Source organism: Gymnodraco acuticeps, unplaced genomic scaffold, assembly GCF_902827175.1.
Source record: "Gymnodraco acuticeps unplaced genomic scaffold, fGymAcu1.1, whole genome shotgun sequence".
Classification (NCBI taxonomy): Eukaryota; Metazoa; Chordata; class Actinopteri; order Perciformes; family Bathydraconidae; genus Gymnodraco; species Gymnodraco acuticeps.
Window position 1 is genome coordinate 2866475 of NW_022990341.1, and position 26130 is coordinate 2892604.

At 41.0% G+C, this 26130-nt stretch overlaps 2 protein-coding genes across 2 annotated transcripts; one reads left to right on the forward strand and one right to left on the reverse strand.

Annotated features, from left to right (window-relative positions):
- Positions 1-453: 453 nt before the first annotated feature.
- Positions 454-11082, forward strand: rex1bd (required for excision 1-B domain containing). The gene is made up of 5 exons (XM_034223454.1): positions 454-597; positions 1576-1658; positions 7371-7575; positions 9816-9904; positions 10745-11082. Exons 1-5 carry the CDS (start codon positions 595-597, stop codon positions 10815-10817), a joined length of 453 nt encoding a protein of 150 aa, XP_034079345.1. The 5' UTR covers positions 454-594; the 3' UTR covers positions 10818-11082.
- On the reverse strand, positions 11069-25453 carry LOC117550881 (cytokine receptor-like factor 1). The gene is given in 9 exon segments (XM_034223453.1): positions 11069-11604; positions 14734-14915; positions 16472-16640; positions 18100-18177; positions 18179-18258; positions 20805-20977; positions 21194-21323; positions 22034-22312; positions 25164-25453. Coding segments are annotated over 9 exon segments (1173 nt in total). The 5' UTR covers positions 25222-25453; the 3' UTR covers positions 11069-11580.
- Positions 25454-26130: the final 677 nt, after the last annotated feature.

Consider the following 26130-nt stretch of genomic DNA (forward strand, 5'->3'; position numbering starts at 1 on the left):
AAGGGGGGAATAAGTAAGGAAATCTCAAGATAGTGAAAGCCTCAAAACAGCTGCTAAATAATACACGATCTTGTTTAGAGCCATAGCACACTCATTTTAATGTATGAGTTGCTACAACCAAATCATATTTAAAGAAGCAAAATAATTGAAAAAACAATGATCTTTAAATCTATAAGTATAGACATATTTTTCTATTTGTTTTCTATAATAACACTGCACTCTTAATGCCTATGTGAATACAGTGTTTTAGTTGTGACCTGGATACTTTTGCTCTCGGTTAATGGAGACAAACTGCAACAGGAAGAGCAAGAGGTTCAACAACATTTCGCCTCAAAGCTTAAATATCAAGTGACAATGTCACTAAAACAGATTTCCTCTTGCAAACAAACTCTACAGAAGGAGCCGTTGTCGAATGACAACTTTTATTTTGAAATTGAACTCTACACCACGCAGTGTCGTCATATCCGGGAGGCAGTGCATACAGGCTGCTGAATCACACACAGAAGTACAACATCGTCCCATTTTTATTAAATATAAACATGCCAATATAATAAACTGTTGGAACTCAGAGACAGTGCTTTCCGACAGCTTACCATGGTGAGTATTTCATATTGTATACAAAAGATACATGTTTGAGAGCCTCAAAAGTGACACACATGTGCTAAGCTAATCAGAGCTAATGGTAACTTGGCTAGTGTAGCTGAAGCAGACATAATAACAAAACCTCTACAAAATACACATTAATTACAAAACACTCACTTCTAAAACACTAACGTTATTCCAAATGATACCAAAAATATAACGTAAGATCTAGTAATACGATTTAGGCCCATCTTTAAGAAAGAAATCACATTTTTTGAGAGCTATAACTGTTCAAAGGACGACTCGTAGTTAAGTCCTTATTAATTCCCCCTGACTTTATAATTATAATTTAATAATTTAGTTTAAATTATTATTTCTACATGTTATCATTAATTATCAGACATACGAATAGGATGGTCGGTGGTGAATATTAGCATACAGGAAGTACAGTATTAGTATTGATTGAATGTACACTTGTTTCTTTATTTCATTTGTAATATTATTTCGTTTTTTCATGGCCCTTGTAAACCCACTGTTATCTCCTATTTTTTTCTTTACTACAGGGTATTTATTGTAACATCTTATTGTTTTATATTGTGCATGTTTCAGCTTCAGTAATGTGTTATCGTAAAGCAGTGTTTTCCAAAGGTGCTGTACAAATTAATTATTTATTATTATTATTAAGCTCTCATTTACTCTTTTAGTCTCCTTGATTAATTGTTCCCTAACACATTTATCTGTTTACCATCTTTCGTTTTGTTTGTTTAATAACTGGCTTTTGTTCTTGCAATTAAACAAATAAATAGAAAAAAATGCACAATAATATTGATTCAAGTAGTTGCAAACCTTTATAGATTAACTATAATTTATATAATACTTCAAATTGATTTAAGAGAAAACTAAATCATGATAACCAGCTTGCATGTATGTATATCCTGGGTATTCTCTCTACATGTTATTTGAACCCTCTTCCTCATGCCTTCCTCCCTGTAGGTCCCTACAGACTTTAAAGCCCTAATCCAGAGGTTTTACCAGCTTCAGTCGGAGCGGGTGGAGACGTATCAGCTCTTTGACGAGTATGTTTGAATCTGACCCACTATTATCATAGATTTCAGGCACATACAAAACAAATGAATTCCAATCTTCATTCACCTCTGCTTTTTTATTTAAAGGTAACCTATTATGCAAAATCCACTTCTTCATGTCTCTTCTACATCAACATGTGTCCCCTCTTCTTCATGTCTCTTCTACATCAACATGTGTCCCCTCTTCTCCATGTCTCTTCTACATCAACATGTGTCCCCTCTTCTTCATGTCTCTTCTACATCAACATGTGTCCCCTCTTCTCCATGTCTCTTTTACATCAACATGTGTCCCCTCTTCTTCATGTCTCTTCTACATCAACATGTGTCCCCTCTTCTCCATGTCTCTTCTACATCAACATGTGTCCCCTCTTCTTCATGTCTCTTCTACATCAACATGTGTCCCCTCTTCTTCACGTCTCTTCTACATCAACATGTGTCCCCTCTTCTTCACGTCTCTTCTACATCAACATGTGTCCCCTCTTCTTCATGTCTCTTCTACATCAACATGTGTCCCCTCTTCTTCCATGTCTCTTCTACATCAACATGTGTCCCCTCTTCTTCACGTCTCTTCTACATCAACATGTGTCCCCTCTTCTTCATGTCTCTTCTACATCAACATGTGTCCCCTCTTCTTCATGTCTCTTCTACATCAACATGTGTCCCCTCTTCTTCATGTCTCTTCTACATCAACATGTGTCCCCTCTTCTTCATGTCTCTTCTACATCAACATGTGTCCCCCTCTTCTTCACTGTCTCTTCTACATCAACATGTGTCCCCTCTTCTTCATGTCTCTTCTACATCAACATGTGTCCCCTCTTCTTCATGTCTCTTCTACATCAACATGTGTCCCCTCTTCTCATGTCTCTTCTACATCAACATGTGTCCCCTCTTCTCCATGTCTCTTCTACATCAACTGGTCCCTCTTCTCAATGTCTCTCTACATCAACATGTTTCCCCCTCTTCTCCAACGTCTCTTCTACATCAACATGTGTCCCCTCTTCTTCACGTCTCTTCTACATCAACATGTGTCCCCTCTTCTTCATGTCTCTTCTACATCACATGTGGTCCCCTCTCTTCATGTCTCTTCTACATCAACATGTGTCCCCCTCTTCTGTCACTGTCCTCTTCTACCTTCAACAATGTGTCCCCTCTTCTTCATGTCTCTTCTCACATCAACATGTGTCCCCTCTTCTTCCATGTCTCTTCTTACATCAACATGTGTCCCCTCTTCTCCATGTCTCTTCTACATCAACATGTGGCCCCTCTTCTTCATGTCTCCTCTACATCAACATGTGTCCCCTCTTCTCCATGTCTCTTCTACATCAACATGTGTCCCTCTTCTCCATGTCTCTCTACATCAACATGTGTCCCCTCTTCTCCATGTCTCTTCTACATCAACATGTGTCCCCTCTTCTCCACGTCTCTTCTACATCAACATGTGTCCCCTCTTCTCATGTCTCTTCTACATCAACATGTGTCCCCTCTTCTTCACGTCTCTTCTACATCAACATGTGTCCCCTCTTCTTCATGTCTCTTCTACATCAACATGTGTCCCCTCTTCTTCATGTCTCTTCTACATCAACATGTGTCCCCTCTTCTTCATGTCTCTTCTACATCAACATGTGTCCCTCTCTCTCTCTTCACTCTCTTCTACATCAACATGTGTCCCCTCTTCTTCATGTCTCTTCTACATCAACATGTGTCCCCTCTTCTTCATGTCTCTTCTACATCAACATGTGTCCCCTCTTCTCCATGTCTCTTCTACATCAACATGTGTCCCCTCTTCTTCATGTCCTCTACATCAACATGTGTCCCCTCTTTTCCATGTCTCTTCTACATCAACATGTGTCCCCTCTTCTCCATGTCTCTTCTACATCAACATGTGTCCCCTCTTCCCATGTCTCTTCTACATCAACATGTGTCCCCTCTTCTTCATGTCTCTTCTACATCAACCATGTGTCCCCTCTTCTTCACTGTCTCTTCTACATCAACATGTGTCCCCTCTTCTTCATGTCTCTTCTACATCAACATGTGTCCCCTCTTCTTCATGTCTCTTCTACATCAACATGTGTCCCCTCTTCCTTCATGTCTCCTTCTACATCAACATGTGTCCCCTCTTCTCCATGTCTCTTCTACATCAACATGTGTCCCCTCTTCTCCATGTCTCTTCTACATCAAACATGTGTCCCCTCTTCTCCATGTCTCTTCTACATCAACATGTGTCCCCTCTTCTTCACACGTCTCTTCTACATCAACATGTGTCCCCTCTTCTTCAGTCTCTTCTACATCAAACATGTGTCCCCTCTTCTTCCATGTCTCCTTCTACATCAAACATGTGTCCCCTCTTCTTCCATGTCTCTTCTACATCAACATGTGTCCCCTCTTCTTCCATGTCTCTTCTACATCAACATGTGTCCCCTCTTCTCCATGTCTCTTCTACATCAACATGTGTCCCCCTCTTCTTCATGTCTCTTCTACATCAACATGTGTCCCCTCTTCTTCCAGTCTCTTCTACATCAACATGTGTCCCCTCTTCTTCACGTCTCTTCTACATCAACATGTGTCCCCTTCTCATGTCTCTTCTACATCAACATGTGTCCCCTCTCTTCATGTCTCTTCTACATCAACATGTGTCCCCTCTTCTTCATGTCTCTCTACAATCAACATGTGTCCCCTCTTCTTCACTGTCTCTTCTACATCACATGTGTCCCCTCTTCTTCATGTCTCGTCTACATCAACATGTGTCCCCTCTTCTTCATGTCTCTTCTACATCAACATGTGTCCCCTCTTCTTCATGTCTCGTCTACATCAACATGTGTCCCCTCTTCTTCATGTCTCTTCTACATCACATGTGTCCCCTCTTCTTCATGTCTCTTCATTCTACATCAACATGTGTCCCCTCTTCTTCATGTCTCTTCTACATCAACATGTGTCCCCTCTTCTCCATGTCTCTTCTACATCAACTGTGTCCCCCTCTTCTTCATGTCTCTTCTAACTCAACATGTGTCCCCTCTTCTTCATGTCTCCTCTACATCAACATGTGTCCCCTCTTCTCCATGTCTCTTCTACATCAACATGTGTCCCCTCTTCTTCATGTCTCTTCTACATCAACATGTGTTCCCCTCTTCTCATGTCTCTTCTACATCAACATGTGTCCCTCTTCTTCATGTCTCTTCTACATCAACATGTGTCCCCTCTTCTTCCATGTCTCTTCTACATCAACATGTGTCCCCTCTTCTCCATGTCTCTTTACATCAACATGGTGTCCCTCTTCTTCACGTCTCTTCTACATCAATTGTCCCTCTCCGTCTCTTCTACATCACATGTGTCCCCTCTTCTTCACGTCTCTTCTACATCAACATGTGTCCCCTCTTCTTCACGTCTCTTCTACATCAACATGTGTCCCCTCTTCTTCATGTCTCTTCTACATCAACATGTGTCCCCTCTTCTTCATGTCTCTTCTACATCAACACGTGTCCCCTCTTCTCCATGTCTCTTCTACATCAGCATGTGTCCCCTCTTCTTCATGTCTCTTCTACATCAACATGTGTCCCCTCTTCTTCATGTCTCTTCTACATCAACATGTGTCCCCTCTTCTCCATGTCTCTTCTACATCCACCATGTGTCCCCTCTTCTTCATGTCTCTTCTACATCAACATGTGTCCCCTCTTCTTCATGTCTCTTCTACATCAACATGTGTCCCCTCTTCTTCACGTCTCTTCTACATCAACACGTGTCCCCTCTTCTCCATGTCTCTTCTACATCAGCATGTGTCCCCTCTTCTTCATTTCTCTTACATCAACATGTGTCCCTCTTCTTCATGTCTCTTCTACATCAACATGTTGTCCCCTCTTCTTCATGTCTCTTCTACATCAACATGTGTCCCCTCTTCTTCATGTCTCTTCTACATCCAACATGTGTCCCCTCTTCTTCATGGTCTCTTCTACATCAACATGTGTCCCCTCTTCTTCATGTCTCTTCTACATCAACATGTGTCCCCTCTTCTTCATGTCTCTTCTACATCAACATGTGTCCCCTCTTCTTCACTGTCTCTTCTACATCAACATGTGTCCCCTCTTCTTCACGTCTCTTCTACATCAACACGTGTCCCTCTTCTTCATGTCTCTTCTACATCACACGTGTCCCCGTCTTCTTCACGGTCTCTTCTACATCAACATGTGTCCCCTCTTCTTCCATGTCTCTTCTACATCAGCATGTGTCCCCTCTTCTCATGTCTCTTCTACATCAACATGTGTCCCCTCTTCTTCCATGTCTCTTCTACATCAACATGTGTCCCCTCTTCTTCCATGTCTCTTCTACATCAACATGTGTCCCATCTTCTTCATGTCTCTTCTACATCAACATGTGTCCCCTCTTCTCAGTCTCTTCTACATCAACATGTGTCCCTCTTCTTCATGTCTCTTCTACATCAACAATGTGTCCCCTCTTCTTCATGTCTCTTCTACATCAGCATGTGTCCCCTCTTCTTCATGTCTCTTCTACATCAACATGTGTCCCCTCTTCTTCATGTCTCTTCTACATCAACATGTGTCCCTCTTCTTCATGTCTCTTCTACATCAACATGTGTCCCCTCTTCTTCATGTCTCTTCTACATCAACATGTGTCCCCTCTTCTTCATGTCTCTTCTACATCAACATGTGTCCCCTCTTCTTCATGTCTCTTCTACATCAACATGTGTCCCCTCTGTGGAAAGAGACTCTGAAAGTTTCAGGAACAAAGATTCTCTCCCTTTTTGTCCTGATCCATTTATATAAAAACCTGTCTGAAAATGAGCTGATCAGATTTTGGCCACTTTGTGATGTCATAACCAGGGCTGCACATAACTGGTGCGCAGGTGGGCATGCGCACCCCCCGCCAAAAAAGGAGCACCGGATCATTTGAAAAACGGTGCATTTGCGCACCAACATTGAGAGAGAGAGAGAAAAGAGAGAAGAGAGAGATATTTGCGAGTTGCATTAGAACTGGTAAGATAGCAGGGTTTCCCACACATAGACTTTACTGCGGGCCGCCCAGGTATATTAACGGCCGCCAAAGTATAATTCGCGAGCCATTTAGGTTTCATTCTTTTAATCCGTCCGCGATCTGCGCTCCCTCGCTCTACGCTCCCTCGCTATCGCGTGAAGGGTCTGCTTTATGCGCTCCGCACAGTAACCCTGCTGCGAGGCTCCGGCGAACAGTTCATGAGCGTGCTCACTAGCGCACCCCCCCCCCCCCCCCCCCCCACCGTTCATAAAGTCAAGTACCCCTCAAAAGTTACGGTTTATTTCATTTTAAGGATGTGCACCAAGCAACATCTCCAGGTGCTCCTTTGAGAACCAGGGCAAAAAAGTTATGCCCCTGGTCATAACGATTTGTTGGCTTGTGTAACCATTAGCCAATCACCAACCAAGGTAACCACCCCCCCCCCCCCCTTATCACCTGAATCTCCTCCTTTGTGTTCTTTTTAACCAAATATCTCTCAGAGGGTCGTGGGGAGAGGCTCCTTATTTTCATCTAAAGTAACAGACAGAGAATCAGCACTTTGGAAACAGGGCTGAAACAGAGGGGATTATGGGATGCTGCAATGATCTGTTCGGTATTTGAACACTTCAGAGACATGTTTTGTATATATCTGAGACCTATAATATATTGATGAAAAACAGTATAATAGGAGACCTTTAATGTTTTCTTCCTGCCTTCCAGAGGACACGAGGCATACTTGAGGACGGGGCCTCATTATGACTTCGACCACTACAGGCAGCTGGTGCATGAGATCACTCTGGCCTTCAACGGCATCTCCAAAGAAGTGCTGGACATTAAGGAGAAGCTCCACAACGAGTTCGACCGGCCGGCCCTCTCTGAGCACATGGACAAGCTGCAGAGCAAAGAGAAGCAGAAACTTGAAATGGTTTGTAAACTCAATATATTAATAACCTCTGTGAAGTTTTCTGTATGTTTTGTTTGTCTGTCAGGGTTATGGAGAAACTGATGGCTGGATTTTAATAATTGAAGGGTTTGCCCATTATTCTTCACATATAGAAATGGCCTAAAATGCCCTTCTAGTTTATTAGGAGTTCCCGAAAAAAAGCAGTGTAATATAAGTATATAATGATACACTATGTCAGACCCGGCGGCAGACATACGTCTCTTGGCGGGCATTTGATTTACCAGGGCGGGCCCACCCCGAAACTTACATTTCCCGGGAAATCTGAATTGTCAATGGGGAGGGGGTGAGGGGGGCGCCCGTGAATTGTTGTTACGGAAACAGAGGGGGTTTAGGTTGCCATAAGGCTGTTGACGGTCTTATTATAGGCTTCATCCATTGGTTGGTTTTGTGGCACATTTGTAACGCTGTGCCAACTTGGGCAAGCACGCAGGCAAACTTGATGAGCGCACAAATTGTGGAGAGGTGGGGTGAGGTTGAGCGATGGAGAGAAAGGGAGAGAGAGAGATTGAGCGAGGCAGAGAGCGTGTACAGCGGTCTGCTTGCGCACAGAGCAGTTTGTGAGAGAGCCGGCTTGAGAGTCAATTTCTCTTCAAAATATAATTGATTGCCAGCCTCCCTTGTCCCTGGCTGGCTTGCTAACTCGTTGGTAACGTAGCTGATGTCTTCTAATGTGCCTGCATCTGGCGCTGAGTTGCCATATTCCTTTCAAGTGTATAAGTGTGAACCACTTCCTGATATCCATTGTTGCAGATAAATATAAATGATAATAGCCAAACTAACCTAGCAAGAGTAAAGTGACAGGCTGCTGTGCCGCATCTCACTCAAAAACCCACACGACTCAACCCAGCGAAAAACCCGTCTCGTGCGCAGCCTTTCATTCAGAATTTCATTCGGAATTTCATAGCAAAATAAAAAAATGATATTAAACTAATCTTTCAACATTTATAACAAAAATAAACATTAGGACAAAGCCCTACAAATAACAACAATAAACATAATAATAAAACAATTAAAATGTTGTATTCAGCCCTGGTTAAAACAGCGGCCCAAATCCTGGCCCCATGGGGCCCGCCCATGACACCGGGTCTGTACTATGTGTACTATGTTGTGGGGTGTTTGACTTAAACTGGGACCCAATCTTACTGTGCCATAAGAGTCTTACACTATTAGTTGTCAATTGAAACTTGTTGTCCTACATTTATAAGGTTAAATTGAAATAAATAGCAGATATTTAACAGCAGACACACAGACAAATACACACAACACGTCTTAGTGCAGATAAACGAAAAATACATGCAGATGGTTGAGAGGCAACTATGAGATACAATACATTTAAAGGACAGTAGTAATAGTTGTAATAATGACAATACTTTTCTCAACTTGCAGTTTGATGAATGTTATTAAATGTAATTTCATTAGATAGGTTTTTATTTTTTTTAATAAATAACAATATTACTGTATACAAATTATAACCTACTAAAAAATCTCAAACTCATTCAAAAAGTCACTTAACCTGCCAAAACTAATGTCTTTTCACACTTGAAATATACATCATGTAATGCCTCCTATTACAAGCACTTACGTTTGTGTAATTCCACTGTTTCACCACAAGGAGGCAGACTTCTTGTAAAATACATTTTATAATCTCTCTTTCTTGAATCATGTTTCCTCACGGTCATGTTAAGGATTCAGCTCAGGTTATTACATTTTTAAATTATAAACGTATGGAGGAAAACTACATTCTACTTCTGAAAGGGTTATCTGTGTGTGTGTGTGTGTGTGTGTGTGTGTGTGTGTGTGTGTGTGTGTGTGTGTGTGTGTGTGTGTGTGTGTGTGTGTGTGTGTGTGTGTGTGTGTGTGTGTGTGTGTGTGTGTGTGTGTGTGTGTGTGTGTGTGTGTGTGTGTGTGTGTGTGTGTGTGTGTGTGTGTGTCTCTTCATCTTCATGACCGTACAGAGAGGTGTTAAAATGTTACGCCTCGATGCGTCCTACAGTCTTGAGTGGTCCACATCTGGTCGTTCAGAGGTGATGTGTAGCACTTTTGTAAGAAGTTTTACACTCCTTCTATAATATTAACTCCACTTCCTTTCTGCCAGTAATGTCATAAAGCTCCTATTATCCCAGAGTTCCTCCCCCGCCTCCCCTCCGTCCTCCGCTGATGAATGGTTTGCATAAATCTTATCTGATGTGCCTTCTCAACAGACAGCCAAGCTGCAGCTGGCCAGGCAGCGGGCCCAGGATCACCCCGAGGACGAGGACTGTCAGGAACAGATTCAGGAGATCAAGCAGGAGTAAGAGCAGCCATTACCGCCGTCCGCTTGCTGCGACAGCCTCTGCTGACCCAGCCTCTCGCTCCCTATCAGCCTCCGCTCGGCTGCACAGGCGACCAGCCTTTGGTCGTAAACACGGCTATTACTTTGTTCTGAAAATCTTTGGGGACAATTTTTTCAGATAAAAAGAAAATGTGCATAATACACTAGTAACGTAGGTCTTCTATTTTAAACAACACTTTAAGACACATAGCATTGCTCTTCAATGATGCAAACCCGATTCAATAGCTGTGTGTTTTGCCACAGAGAGAGAATATAAGACTTGAAGTATTTTATAAACGCTATTATGCTTTTTGGGTTTTCCCTTTCCTGCAGGTTTGTGTGCATGTAAATGGTCTGCAAAGGCTAACTTCCCAAAATTCCCTCTCCCACACACAAAATACAAATATAAACCTGAACATTAGCATAATGTCCTTTTTACAGTTTCTGATCAGTGCATGCATGTTTTGGGTCATTTTAGAATCGATTGGTTAAGAGGGTCTAGTGCAGTGTCTATGCCCCCCTGCTGTAAAGCGGGAGCAATGTTTAGTTTTACATTTTCTACTCAGTCCCATTTCCAAATTGCACCACTAAGGTCCCCAGAAATACACCCACCAAGTTATAATCGACAAACTGATCTCAAAATGTTTCTCATGTGCAAATAATCCCTTCTTAAAGTGTTCTTATTTATAACATTTTAAACAGATTAAAACGTGGTACAGACAAAATTGACCTTTTCAAAAAGTGGTGTGAACGTTGTAAATGACCCCTATGGTTGTAAAACAAACTCAAATGTCTCTAACACAAATACTTATTTTCCAGAATCATCAAGAACAAAGAGGCTCTGAGTGAGATCATGCAGGACTTTAAGTATGACTCTGAGGAGTGTGATTGACAGGCGGCTCCCAGGGGGCGGGGCGACTGACGGATGCAACTTCCCTCCTCCTCCTCCTCGACTCCACCCTGCCGGCTGCTGCAGGCTCTGTGTGTTTCTATCTGGGCTCATGTGTTTGTGTTAATGCGGCCTCAGCAGAATAGGACCTTTGTAAATACTCTATAAGGTGAAAGAATTCCTGGAGGCTCATCCTATGTCGCCATCTTTGTTTACTTGATGAATTGTATTAATTTTTTTTAAATAAAAAAAGAGAAGTTTGACTTTTTAATGTTTTATACATTACATACATTATTTCAGAGGCACTATTGGTGCGTTACAAGAATATAACTTAGATGAAAAAACATTTAAATATGCAGTTGTAAAAATATAAACAGTAGGAAAATGTCTTCAAACAAATGGTGTACTACACAGGAGTATAAACATTTTACACAAAGTGATCCTTAATTCACAGGAATACAATGAAAACAGAAATATCCAAATGTAACTATATGAAAGGTTTGTGCTGCAACATTTTCATGGCTCGCCAATTGATGTCTAATTACGGACAGATTTGGTCGGCAGAAAAAGGGCAGCATCGTCTGACTTCAGTGATCCTCCACTCGGGCCCTTTAAACTGAAGTTAAGTCTGTCTGACAAACACTGCAGTATCACTCAGGCGGGGCCGATGACCCCTCACACAGCTGGGGCCCACACTGAGTTATCCCTCAGTGTTTCTTGATGCTGTTCTTGTATTAAAACTCCACAGTGGTGCTGAGCGGCGCTGCTATGAATTATCGTCTTGAAGAATCTGAAAAGACAAAAGCAGATGGTTCACAGTGTGATAATTCAACAGGAAAAACCATGTAATTTACAATGATCACGATTATTACTCTGTCTGGCTGCCACTTCTCTCCCCTCCCCTCTTTTTCCACATCTTTCTTTGCATCATCTTTCTTATTCTCGGCGTAGCGCCCCCTGCTACCTTTCTCTCAAGGTAATCAATGGGAAGCTGTCACGGTTAGTGAACAAAGACATTATTCAGGTGACAGCGTGTGCCCGGCAAAGCACAAAAACCTGCTGAGCTAATTGAGTCAGGTAGAGTGAGGGATTCTGTGAGTTCAAGGAAAGCAGAGGATTTGGCTGAAGGATCTGAGCTCCTCACAAAGTCACAGAAGACGCTGCGGCTCTGCGTGCCATTTGTCCCGAGTTAGTTTTGTTGAAAGGGCTCCTCACGCAGAGAGAAAACACCACAGTCGGCCATTAAAAACATTTGTTTGCTTGTTTCTCTTTGTTGTGGTCATCAGATGAAGATCAAGAGTTGCTCGTTAAAATATGAAATAAAACCAGAGTGCATCTACTTAAATCCTCCCATTTCTGGGCCTGTAAAGCCAAAACCGCACATTTCTACCTAATCATTCAACACATCCTCACTCCCAGGTCGGCCTATGTTGACGTTATGTCAAGTCCTGTGTCGGCTTTTTCCAACGCAAGGGGGGGGGGGGCCTTAGCGTCCATTTTCAACGCAAGGGGGGGGGGCCCTTAGCGTCCATTTTCAGCTTTCCGGGATGTCCATATGCTTCTATGGACGCTCATGGAAGCACGGCATTCGTTTGTGTCGGCTGCCCTTAAAGGCAATGTGAGCGTCCATTCTCATTGGATAACGGAGAATTGTACACCCGGAAGTAAGTATTCCCCTTACTGTCGATTGATTTTACAGTGTTATCTGCACTACTCATCGACTAAAAAACACCAGATTATCCTTGTTAATTACACAACATTGATTGGTTTAAATTGTGTGCAATGCTTTTGTATTTTTCCCCTTCGATTCGGAGAAACAAATATTTTTTCGGAGTAAAGGATGGCAGAAGACACTACACTACCCAGAATCCCCAGCTATCGTTTGGACTACACCATGTGCTCTGTTTGACAAACCCCGTGATAGTCCTCAAGCTCTGTGATTGGAGAGTGTGCTCCGAGGGTTACGCCGAGCCTCGAACGGCAGAATGTCCAAAACTGGATTTGAACGGGACCACCGCGTCCCCCCCCCCTCCCCCATCTTGAAATCTTGAAAGGGATGTGCAAAATAGTCATTATATACAGTCTTTAATTAACTATTAGTAGAGAATAACGAGTAATGAATATACTTTATAGGGATCCTATTAATATCTAATAATACAAATAATGAAATTCAATAACATGCTTTAACCACTAGGTGTCCCTTTATATCAGCTGTGCACCTTTATGGTGTAAATACAGCATATCTACCAATTGGATCAAATATAAAAGTCAGCCGAATTAGTGTTGATACTGCAACGAGACGTATTGTGTGAAAATAAATGTAAGATGTTGTTTAATGGCTGATATATTTATGATCCACGTCACGTTTTCAGTTCCTCATGTTTGTCTAGAAGTCTTCTCATCAGGGCTCTATAAATACAGAACTACGGCAGATATGTAATATTTAATGCAGCCGAACCGTGTATTACAATGCCGTTATGTGATGACTTTCAAAGAGAAAAGCAAGCACACTCGGAATAAAGTATTATTTTATTTTTTTTAAATGTTTTCGGTCTGTTTCCGGTATTTGTTAATGACGATGTGCTGTGAGATGTGAGACTGGAATTGCACAGGGGAAAATAACGTATCTTTAGATGCGGAGTTTGCGCTGTGGACCAACACTATACATTGACGGGGAAGGGGGTAGCAATAAAGATAACACCATTAAACAGTTACACAACATAACATAATTAATATCGATAGCAGCGTCCCTAGCAACCACCTTGGTAACAATGAAAACTTCCTGAAGTAATCTTCGTAATAACTAGCAAACTAAAGATCATGTACATCCACTGCACACATAATATGAAATAACAACTCATATTTCTCGCATCAAATGACATCAAAACGCATTTTAATGGCCAAACTAACTTTAAAATAGGCATTTTACACCGAGAATAAAACGAAGTTCGGCCATGTTTTTTTTTCTGCAGGGAGAAATTTGAAGATCACGTGACGTCAAACAGAGCACATGGTGTAGTCCAAACGATAGCTGGGGATTCTGGGTAGTGTAGTGTCTTCTGCCATCCTTTACTCCGAAAAAATATTTGTTTCTCCGAATCGAAGGGGAAAAATACAAAAGCATTGAACACAATTTAAACCAATCAATGTTGTGTAATTAACAAGGATAATCTGGTGTTTTTTAGTCGATGAGTAGTGCAAATATCACTGTAAACTCAATCGACAGTAAGGGGAATACTTACTTCCGGGTGTACAATTCTCCGTTATCCAATGAGAATGGACGCTCACATTGCCTTTAAGGGCAGCCGACACAAACAAATACCGTGCTTCCATGAGCGTCCATAGAAGCATATGGACATCCCGGAAAGCTGAAAATGGACGCTAAGGGCCCCCCTCTTGCGTTGAAAATGGACGCTAAGGCCCCCCCCCCCTTGCGTTGGAAAAAGCCGACACAGGACTTGACATAACGTCAACATAGGCCGACCTGGGAGTGAGGATGTGTTGAATCATTAGGTTTGAAATGAAACTTCACAGAGACAGCACGTTTAACAGAAATCAGTCCTCTCTGTGTTGGTACAAATGTTGATCATAAGGCAGAAATTCAGGGTCTGAAATCCATTTCAAGACTGATTTAGAGCTTGGTAGAGCTGGTGGCCCATGTTCCCCTCGATCTCCCCCTTCTAAATTCATCTCAAATAAAGTCTACACCAGCCCAAAACATTGTGATGGCCTCTACCAAGAACGAAGGTCTGACTCTCAAGCCAGCAGGAGTTTCAGACAATAGCATCCTCTCTATCTCCCCCTTTCAACACTGTATCTCCAATAAAGCACTCTCATGCTGATCACATGGCAGCAATTAAGTTCATGAATTCAATGTGGGTGTAAATAATAGAGAGATAGTGAGGTTTTGCTTACCTACCTTGTTGCGTGTTTTGTGTGTTTTCTGCAGCCACACCCTCCACTGGTCGTACAGTTTGATTGACATGCCGCTGCAGCCGGACGCATGCTTGCGGACCCAGCCGAAGAACTGCTTGAGTTCCCGCCGCAGGGTGGAGTTCTGCTCACCGGGCTTCGGATCGCAGGAGCCGCTCTGCAGCCTCTCTGTTAAAGGAGGGGGGGATGGGGTGAGGCAGAGGAGAGAGTGCAAGGGATAAAAGGACGAGGTGAGAAAGAGGAGGGAGGATGAGAGAAGAGCGTCAAGGTTATAGTTAGGACAAGTGTCAGTGCAAGGTGTATAGATTATGCACCGACTGCAAACACTTCATGTGTCAGCATTAATGTGATCGAGATGTTTTTTTGGCCCTTTTTTCCCAACAAATATGATGTCATGCTGTTTACATTAACTAAAAAACACCAAATAAAAACCCATCTAAAAAACAAAAATATATATTTTTGCAAATACACTAATAACTTGATCTCCTGACACCTCATAGCACTACATTGCCATCTGTCAGATACTTTGGCTAACTGAAAAACTAATGACAGCTTTACTTACAAGTTGTCAAATGTTAGCATAGCTAGCTAACACCTAAGATGGTTTCTTGTTCTAATGCAGTATAAGTGGATAAAAGCATCAGCTAAATGTAATGTAATGATAAACATAAGCTTGTAAGCATTGTCATTTGGAGCATGTTAGCATTCTGAGGTTAGCATTAATCTTACAGGGACTTAGCATTGCTGTAGAACTATATTATACAGTCTACCCTATACTGTAGAGACTCTTGTTTGTTAGTATGCTGTAGAGTCTTCTCGATGTCAATCCTATAAATGTTTAGCCTATAAAATGGAAAACCAACATCGATCTCAACTCACCAGAGGTCATAGTTTTTAGTAGGACAGAAATAACACTTATGTAATTCCAGTCTCAAGCCTTGATATTATGCTCTGGCGTATTATTAAATAGGAATTTAATCAAGAAACCTAGCATGCCTCTCGCATCTCTGCTTGCTTCTGGTAAAAACTGTTGCCGAGTGAACATTTATGATTATTCATGTTGCTTGATTTAACAAAACGAGATGAAAACAGTTTCACATAAAAATGAATGTTTCTCAGTTTATAAAATGAGAATCTGTGATATACCCTACTTTTATTTCTCACTGACAGTCGTCTCCTACAATCAATGCCTAATGGCAAACAGCAGAGCCGGATAACGACTTGCTCCCTCTGGAGAGTAAATACTTCTTAAAACCTATGCAACTCATTATCTGCTCGCAAACCTGCTTCCACTCAAGCTTCATAGGCCCTGTGTGAGCCGGGACAGACAAGCAGCTTTTTAACTTGATCAATCTTTGAAGCGGACGACAAAAATCTATCAAAATGTCCCCCTGGCTTTTTGCAGTTTCCTTCTAATCCTCTGCTGGGAGATCTATATCAAGCCATCCAGCCCATTGATGTTTGCTTTCTCCTTCGTCACATGCGGTTTGGATCGCCTTGTTCCGGATGTTTGAAACAAGGATAATGACATTGTTTTTCTCTGGCTTTAATTGGCAATGAAAGGTTGATTATTAGAAAAGGAACAAATGGTCAAGTTTTGTGGGCATCACAGAGGTTTGGGAGGAATTTAAAAGCCATTTAAGACACGAGACAGACGATGAAAGGAAATACATTTGGTGGGTTTTGTATAACATTTCTCAGTTTTCCCTCTGAGATGTTCTCACCGCTGATGGGAGTGGAGGCGGCGGCCGGATGGCTCCAGTCACTCCAGATGCCGGGCTTCCTGGAGCCATAGATGCCCACTGGGTTGCACCTCACCTGGACAAAATAAACGGTCCCGGGTCGGAGGCCTGCCAGCCGACATGACGTCTGGTTACCAACATCATCCACCACCTACGAGCGGGAACAAAACCACAGAGAAGATGTGTTAGAAATGGGTAATATTATCCTCAACTAAATGATATCTTTCTTTCATGCACAGATGAAAATTATATTTAATTTGTTATGAGCTTTTTATTGATTGTTTTGCACATAAATTGAAAAGGGAAAAAAAGCAGTTGCAGGTGTCATGTTACAGCAGTACAATGCAAAACACAACAACATACAATGCATTGCCACTTGGTCATATTTTTTGCATTTGACATAAAAACCTCACCTTTCAGGTCTGAATATAACAAATAAATAAAGAAGGAAAATGTGTTATGTGGGGATATCTGGAAAGGTAATTCTCTTTCCATAGGCAAGGAAAGTTTGTTGGAAGAGCTTTTTATGCATTTTAAATGTAGTCAAATACAGTATGTCAAATATTTTGAACCGCTTATAATTAATCTTATTCTGTATTTAATCCAGCACTCTAAAAACAGGGATGGGCAAATGGGCACCCACCTCCTCTTTTTGCGGCCCTTAGATTAATTTATAAACAACGTAATTAATTAATTAAAAAAAATAAAACCTGTAGTACTGATACCGTCCACTAGTTACGTCGTAGTTATGTCGCGAGCTGCGTACATTATTTCAAATACCGGCGCTGAGGAACAGCAGACTGCGGGTTGACAGGTGTCTGTGTTGACATTCCCCTTATTGTGGAATAAGGGGAATGCAGAGACAGGCTACAAGTGTCTTAGGTTCAAGTTAGACAACTAATGTCTGGGTTAGTGTTCATGACTTCATGTTTATGTTATCCTAATGGTAAATCTCAATGCACACACATTTTCCGTGCTTTCCAATAGTTTAATTCCACTGTTAAATAAACTGTTCAATACAAACATGCCACTTGTAAAAATTAAATAACATTTCTGTGAACTGATATTTGTTTAGCGAGCTTATTAGAGGATGTTCCCTGAAAGATTGTAAAATGTCAATGAAGATGTCAGACTTAGTATATTTGTTAATAATTACATACATGGAATTTGTGTGTGTGTGTTCCAAGTGAATCTGCGGCTCCCTGGTGGCCAGTACATCAATTATGTGGCCCCCACCAGCATCAAAGTTGCCCATCCCTAAGATGTACCTGCACAGACGAGACGAAAAACTGTGGGCAGGGAACTTCAAATGAGATTTCTAAAGAATAAAAGTTCTCCACTACTGCACTTTTGGATGAAAGCCAGCGTTCAAAATGTCCCTGCAAAGACTCGAGCAGCAGTCAGGGGTTTGCACACTCGTATTATTTGCTTTGAAATGAAAGCACATGCGGGAGACTGGAGATGCAGCAGCTTTTATGTTCATCATTTAATGGCTCAGTCAATGCTGCACCTCCAATATTTCCACAGCTGCCTCAGAGGTGTCGTAGCTAAAGGAAGTGTGTGTAGGCTGGAAGTTTGTGTGTGTGTGTGTGTGTGTGTTTGTTGACCACCTTCCATTCAGAGCTGTCCTCCAGTCTGTAGCGTATCTGGTATTTGGCCTGAAACAGGACGTCCTTGAGCTCGGGGGGGGCTGGCCCAGCGGACCGTCAGCTGGTCCTCCAGGACGCCGACACGACTCACCTGCACGTTGGCAGGAGGGTCAGTGGTCACTGCGAGAACAAGGACAAGTGATCAAAGTTATTATGCAGCAGATGTACAGCAATCAGAGCAAGGATACACTGCAGAATGTGGCGTTTTGACACTGAGGGCAGAAAGCATCCCACCTCATCACTCTTCATGGTGAGGATGATCCGTGCAGAGCCATAAAATTGCATCTCTCCTACTTACAATGTTATATTTAGTCTTTATTTTCCATGAAAAGTCATTTTTCTTGTGTGCAACAGTCAGTCAACATTAATAAAAAATGATCACTGATCATTTCTTTCTCTTTTTTTGTGTTTCTTTTAAATTATTTATTCTCTTTCTACCTGACCTTGTTTCAGAAAAAAAGAAAAAGTCAGTAAGATTTATCATATACAATAATGACGGTAAAACTTTTTGGAGAATTGTTATCAAAGTTAGAAAGTCAGGAAAAAGACAATAAATTACATGAATTTAATTAAATAATAAAAATGCAAGTCATTCTAGTGCTTTAGGTATTACAAAAAGGAAAGAAGAATGTGTTCCTCATATGCAGTTTTATATTATTCCAATAGGAATGCTCTTTTTGTGATGAATTATGCATTTTAGCCAATTTCCAACACTGATTAGGGTAAGCTAGGCTTATACTGTATAAGCATGAATTTGAATGTGTCACAAAAAAATCTGTGGGATATGGAGTTTTAAAAAAGTGGACATTATTGGAAGTGTTGGATCCAAGTCTGGATTTCACTGCTGCTTCCATTTTGAGCAGTCAGTAAAATCATTTTTTATGGTCGAAGCAATATATAATATCCTTCAATAAAAACTATTCCCCCCATAACATTCTCTCACTTTGTGCAGGAGAAGAAGTCTATAGCATACTGTTAATCGGTATATGCACACATTCAGTAAATACTTCCCAGGTGTGCGTGAAAGAAATACAAATAAATTAATCTGTTGACAGATTGAACATGAGGGAACATTGAATACAAGTAGAAACCCCTACCCAAACAGGACAGTTCCACATTAAAAGCAAGATCATTTAACTCTCACTTTTAGTCTAAAAAATTATCTTCCAAAAGTCTGTCACTTTTAGACATTCTTGTACCAAATGTATGGGTTTGTAGCTTGCCGTTATATTTCAAATGTACTTTAACTTCCCCTCTTGTAGAGACTGGCTTTGGCTCAGATCAGGCTGTACTTCCTGTGCAGAGCGTGTTGTAACTTCGGTCAGAATTAGACTAAACATTTTACCTCCTGCAATAAAAGTCTGCAAACAAATCAAGTGCTTTGAAGGAGAGAAACACAGAGGGACAGATAAGAGGACGGCAGCACGAGAGACAAAGAAAGAAACTTATTAAAGAAGTTGTAAAAGTGTTTCCTGTTTGTAACCTCCTGCTTTGACATCCTTCACTGGTGCTGCACGGCACTGTTTCTCAGCTTTATTTGTTCTATCGCACTCAGCTCGAGGAAGAAAGGGAACCAAAGCCAGCACAAATAAACCCACAGCTTATTGTTTGTGTTATTGATGCAGTGCTATGCATTATTCATGCTGTACATGTATGGCAGCACTCCTCCTTCTCAATAGCTCAGCAAAGTGTACTGTTCTTCAGTGTGCAGTGAGGATGAATGGAGGGAGAGGATGCCAGCCAAAGACAATAAACACTGGTTTCAAAATGTGCTTGAGGCCGCAGCATTGCATAAGCGCTGCAGAATTTGTATCTTCTATCGTTTATACATTATAACCTACAATTCTCGTGAGAGCACCGTGAAGCTTTAGCATGAGAGGCATCAGATGTGCAGTTAACTTTTACAACACAACAGTTTAATTTTTTTTCCAGCCTGAACCCATAATGCTGTTACAGAGGCGTGTTGGAGGGAGTGAACCATAAAAATAAATCCCCATCCCTCCCCTAAAGAGGTGGGTTAGGAGGGCTGCAGACAAACAAGTGAAACAAAGGAAAAGCAAGAGACAGGAAACAAATTAAAGGTCATCTAGTATGCAAAATCCACTTGTTCATGTCTCTTCTACATCAACATGTGTCCCCTCTGTGTAAAGAGATTCTGAAAGTTTCAGGAAAAAAGATTCTCTCTCTTTTTGTCCTGATCCATTTATTTAAAAACCTGTCTGAAAATGAGCTGATCAGATTTTGGCCACTTTATGATGTCATAACGATTTTTTTGGCATGTGTAACCATTAGCCAATCACCAACCAAGGTAAACCCCCCCCCCCCCCACCTTATCACCTGAATCTCCTCCTAGAGCACCATTGTGTTCTTTTTAACCAAATCTCTCTCAGAGGGGCGTGGGGAGGGGCTCCTTATTTCCATCTGAAGTAACAGACACAGAATCAGCACTTTTGAAACAGGGCTGAAACAGAGGGGATTATGGGATGCTGCAATGATCTGTTTGGTATTTGGAGCCAAACACTTCAGAGATATGTTTTGTATATATCTGAGACCTATCATATATTGATGAAAAACAGTATAATAGGGGACCTTTAAAGAACAAGAGAGGAAAGGGAGGACAAATCAGTTTCACACATCCTCAAATGGATCCTCAAGTGCTTACCCACCTACATCGAGGATGTCCAGGGTTGTGATGTCAGAGGTGGCCGAGCCCAGCTGATTGGCTGCCTCCACCCAGATCTCGTACGGGGTGAAGAGGGCGAGGTTGCGGGGGATGTAGCAGGAGTATCGCTGCTTCCCTGTACTGTAGATTTCACACTCCTTCTCTCTGCCGTACCACCTGCACAGAAACAAAAACACAATGACCAAAATAAACTGCGATGTAGGTAGACTGAGTATATTTAACACAAGGGAAGCAACACACTGCAGCCTCTGAGCAAAGTGTGTGTGGCAGATGATAAACTGTATGCGGCACTAAAGCATGTATTGCTAGTCTACCTGAGTGCTGTGGGGCGAGGTGATCACCTGTGAGCTGCAGCAGGTCTGGGGCGCTCACCTCAATTTGTACTTGAGGGTGTATTTGGTTCGGACGTGGGTCTCACCCCGACCCCCCGGGCTCCACCTGCAGCTCAGGTCCTTCGTGTTGCGGGACCAACACGTTAGATTTACAGGCTTTTCTGGAGGCCCTGGTGGGAAACAAAGTACAATGAATGTTTTATTTGAAAAAAGGCAAAAATACGAGCCTAGTGTTAATCTTATTTTGTTCTGAAATTAACAAGAGAAAATTGAGTAAGGCCAATTCCTCTCCATTCATTTACTCCAAGCAAATGCATTATAAAAGCTGATGAACTAATCAACACATCTTAAAGCATTACAGAAAGGTATGAAAAAAAAGGTTTTATATAGAACTAAAAACAAAGAGTTGGAAAGCAGCAACCAAGGTTTTCATATCAAGGTTCACCAATTAGATTCTATCAACAAGAAGCTCTGACTCTTAATGTCATTAATCAGCATTTTGTATCAAATCTATAATTACATTTAGTTTAAGGTGGAGTGACACCAGTTAGGAGCAAAACAATATTTAAAGTAAACAAGAATTTTAATGCAATTAGAGTTTGTTTGCAAGCACATGTATATATTATAAAGTAATACATTTTTCATTACATCATATACACACTACCAGCCCCTCAAAGCAAAGAAAACAAAGAAAATGGGACAAAACAACATTACTTCCTTTTTTGGATGATGTTTGTATTCATATGTTTTAAAAAGGGCATTTCATTTCATTACATAACATACTACTACCACATCCTAAAAGCACGGTGCCAGCCTCCTGACTGTGCATTTTAACAAGCCGTTTCCATAAAGCTCTGCGCAGACAGAATCCTTCACTTACTGCCCACATAGAGACAGGAGCCGGCCAGGATGTGTCCATCTGCTCCGTGACACACCAGGTTGTCTCCGGACTGCTGCTGGGAGCCGTTGAGGTTGTGCAGCGTGACGCTCAGGGTGTCGGGGCTCAGCACGCTGTAGCTGCTGCTGCACACACTCACCCCGTTCAGGGTCCAGAACAGAGAGCCGGCCTGCAGACCCAGCCCCGGGGCCAGCGTGCAGGTGGCCGTCAGGCTGGAGCCGATCGGCAGCACGGGGTCCTGAGGGGAGATCACTGCCAGATCTAAGGGAGGACACACACATGTATGGTATTCAAATGCTCCTTGTTTACATTCTCAAGGTTTCAAGGCTTTTATTGTCATTGTGTGCATACAGTAGCTACAGTGTAGTTATGACAATCTTAGGTCACAGGCTCCTCCAACAGTGCAACACTATAAAACAGATAAAATAGTGCAAGTGAATAAAATAAAATTGAATATAATAGAAACAGAATATGATAGAAACTGTGCAGAATAGTCTATATACAGTAATTGGAATATTGATGTATGTTCTTTCAAAAGTTCAGGTGTTTAACAGTTTTAACACTCTCAAGGTTCAAGGTTCTTTATTGTCAAACTAACATAGCTACAGAGTAATTGTGTCGTTGAAAATCTTAGGTCACAGGCTTCTCCAACAATGCATCACAATAATACAGATAAGCAGACAATATTAAAACAATATTAAAATATACTATATTAAAAGTAATACAAAAAGAAAAATAGTTTTAAAAAAAAGTGGAATAGTGCAATACGAGTCTATATACAAGTTATTGTTATTACTCTGTGCGACACTTTGTGTTATCTTGCCAAAGGAGATGAGACAATCCAAAAGACACACATCTTACAATAATATATATACAACTAGGAAAAGCTGATAATGATAACACATTTCAGAGACTGAAAGCTGCAGACATATTGCATTTTTTATTTGATGACTGAAATTATGAATTAATTACAAACTGAATAATCTTGTTGAATCAATTAATTGGACTACATTATTAAATGGAATTTATTTTTGTTGTTTCTCTCATTTCACATCTCTGGTGATGAGCCTGTCCAGAAGACAAATGCCTGTTCATGATTGATTCTGCTTCCACCCTTTTTCTTGTAAAGGTCACCCAAAGCCAAAATAAACAGCTCACTTTCTAATATTGTTTTTCCGACAGAAACACAATGCATTTTAAATTTGAGTTTTTAAGCCCTCTCAACCTTTAATCTTCATTGATTTGACACTCCATAACAGCTTGCACTATATTCTGGGTAGCTATTATTCTGTAACGTTTGATTTGTTAAAGCATTAAACACAGTGTGCCCAAATCTGTTGCCAGCAGTAAGGAACATTGTGTGAGGAGGGGGAGTGCGGCAGCAGCACTGCAGCACCACAGAGAGCAGGAGCTCAGCACATATTTATGACCCGGTAATGAAGTAGATTTATGGAGCCTCAGTGGGATCACTCAGAAAGGTCATCCTGTTGTCGATTAAATCCTTGAATACTTTTCCATACCACGGCCCTGCATAGACTTTAAGTTTTCGTTGATGCCCCTGAGAAACCCTCTGCTCTCAATGTTACCAATGGGCTCCTTCTTCTCAGAGATATCAGGGGTAATGTGTATGATGCTCCAGGTGGGCGGTGGACAAGCTTTCCAACATATGTGCCACTGCGCTGGATGCAGTAGCAGATAATATAAAGATAAATGTACAGATATGAAAACTGTATCTGCATAAAGTAAGAGCTTTGACCTTTGGGTCTTAGTGGGATTCAATATCAAACATGATGTAAGGTATAATATATACATGAACAATTACAAACATGCATGTGTTTTCATGTTTTTTTCACCACATATACAGAAGCTATTTGCAGTTGTTTATCTCAGTTTTATGATTATAAACATCTGCATGATAATGACTCCATTTCTTTCATGCAACAGCGCTAATGAACAATGTTGATTTCAATTTGTCTCCTCAGCTCCATCACCACCATGCCTAATACGTGTTGTTCTTAGTCTAATCCACAATTAGGGAAACAATCAGCTAATCCTTACTCTCATTTCCATGTGTTGTCACTGGATCTGGATTTTGTTTTTTTTACAAGGCTATCATTTGTGTTAACACTGTGTCATTAGTTGGTTACAATGCAATCTCTTTAACACTAATAAATAAGCAACAGGGTTGATTAATTTGATGGTCATGAGACAATAAACATTTGTCTTTTTATTAGAAGCCAAAGAAGGTAGCTTTAGCTCTCCCTATAAATATTTCTGTTTGTATTTAATCACTGTATAGAAATGGGATTTTCCTAAAAGAGCCCTAATTTAATAGCAAATATTAGTGTTTTGCACATATATATTGCATATATGTCAGCTGATCGATAACAATAATTTGCAGAAGCCAAATATTGATACGGATGTTTGCAGTGATTTATAAAATGTTTTTATGACATGAATTGTCTGCCAGAGAGCACTGAGAAGTTTATTGAAATTGCAAAAATATTCAGCTATTATCCAGATAATAATAACACTAACATAATATTGGTATTCTATTAACTGCCTAACTAGCAATAGTGGTCTCAAAATGTCATTAGATCAGACATTAATTATTGCAATAACGTGTTGTCAAAGTTTCTTGATTTGATTGGTACTTCAATCGTAACATTATACAAAAGCTGATGTTCTTGTTTTGTAATTTTAACCATTAACACTTTCTCTACTATTTTCCATAAACATTTACTAAATAAAGATATCAATATCGCAAAATAAAATGACAAATTATAAGATAATTGCCATCTAATACGCATTGGCCGTTCTTGTGTGGTTGCCAATTATAATTATATCTGGTGGGTATTTATTGCATCTTGCCATGTTAAAATTGTGAAAAAAGTTACCCTTATTTGTGCTAGTTTTATTAAGTAGAGGTAAATGTTGTTTTGTTGGTTAGGAGCCTCCATACAGCAGCTCCCTCTGGGAAACCTTGATTACTTTATAGCTGACTGTTGTTTAAGTCGACACGGTTAACCTCCCATACCCTGAGGTGAGCACCGACTGAAACGCGGTAATGTCCGGTAGCGCGTATGACGGTTTAGTAAAGTTTGGTACTTACGCGTCGAGGACAGCAGCTCATGTGGAACTAGCATGAGCAGAAACATGAAGGAAAACATGCTTCTTTCAGTAACTTGTTTTCCCTTTCGGTTCTTTCCGAGTTCCGAGCTGACAGCGGGGGGAAGTTGGAGGATGAAGCCGGTTAGAGGCACTCTCCAGCGGCTCTTCTCAGACCAAATGTCGGCTCTTCACTGGAAGTCTGGAGAGGACAGTGAGTGCAGGCAGGCTGCAGGAGACACGAGGTTTGCTTCCTTTTAACTCCTTTGACTCTGCTGCGGCTGCTGCTGTAACACTATGTTACTCCTCCCTTGTTTTCCCCCTCAGTCACACAAGTCATTAGTGCTACGCGCACACACAAATACCAAATACACACACACACACACACACACACACACACACACACACACACACACACACACACACACACACACACACACACACACACACACACACACACACACACACACACACACACACAGGTTGGGTTTCCAGGTTGTTTTCCAAGAGACTAAGTAGTGTGTAAACTTGTACAATACAATTATAGGGTCTTTATTCAACAAGGGTCATGCATAACAATACATTATCTATCTATCTATCTATCTATCTATCTATCTATCTATCTATCTATCTATCTATCTATCTATCTATCTATCTATCTATCTATCAGAGACTGCACTGACCTCACCACCTTCAAAAAACGTACAAAAACTCACCTCTTCAATCTGGCTTTTAATGTGTGATTGTTTTTGTTTTATTTGACTTTAACTTTAACTATATATTCTTTGAGCACCTGTAAAAGCGCTAACAAATTAAATCTATTATTATTATTATTATTATTATTATTATTATTATCTATCTATCTATCTATCTCTATCTATCGAGCTTAGCTATATTTACTAAAGAACTGTACTTAGAGTAAAGGAAATGTAAGGTAGGCCTACTTACCATTCTATGCTACTTATACTTAT

What these genes read in the sequence shown, in the direction of transcription:
- rex1bd (XM_034223454.1), top strand. An exon ending in ACGTATCAGCTCTTTGACGA is followed by an intron (nt 1,659 to 7,370) that starts GTATGTTTGAAT and finishes CCTGCCTTCCAG; the next exon opens with AGGACACGAGGCATACTTGA. An exon ending in ATTCAGGAGATCAAGCAGGA is followed by an intron (nt 9,905 to 10,744) that starts GTAAGAGCAGCC and finishes CTTATTTTCCAG; the next exon opens with AATCATCAAGAACAAAGAGG.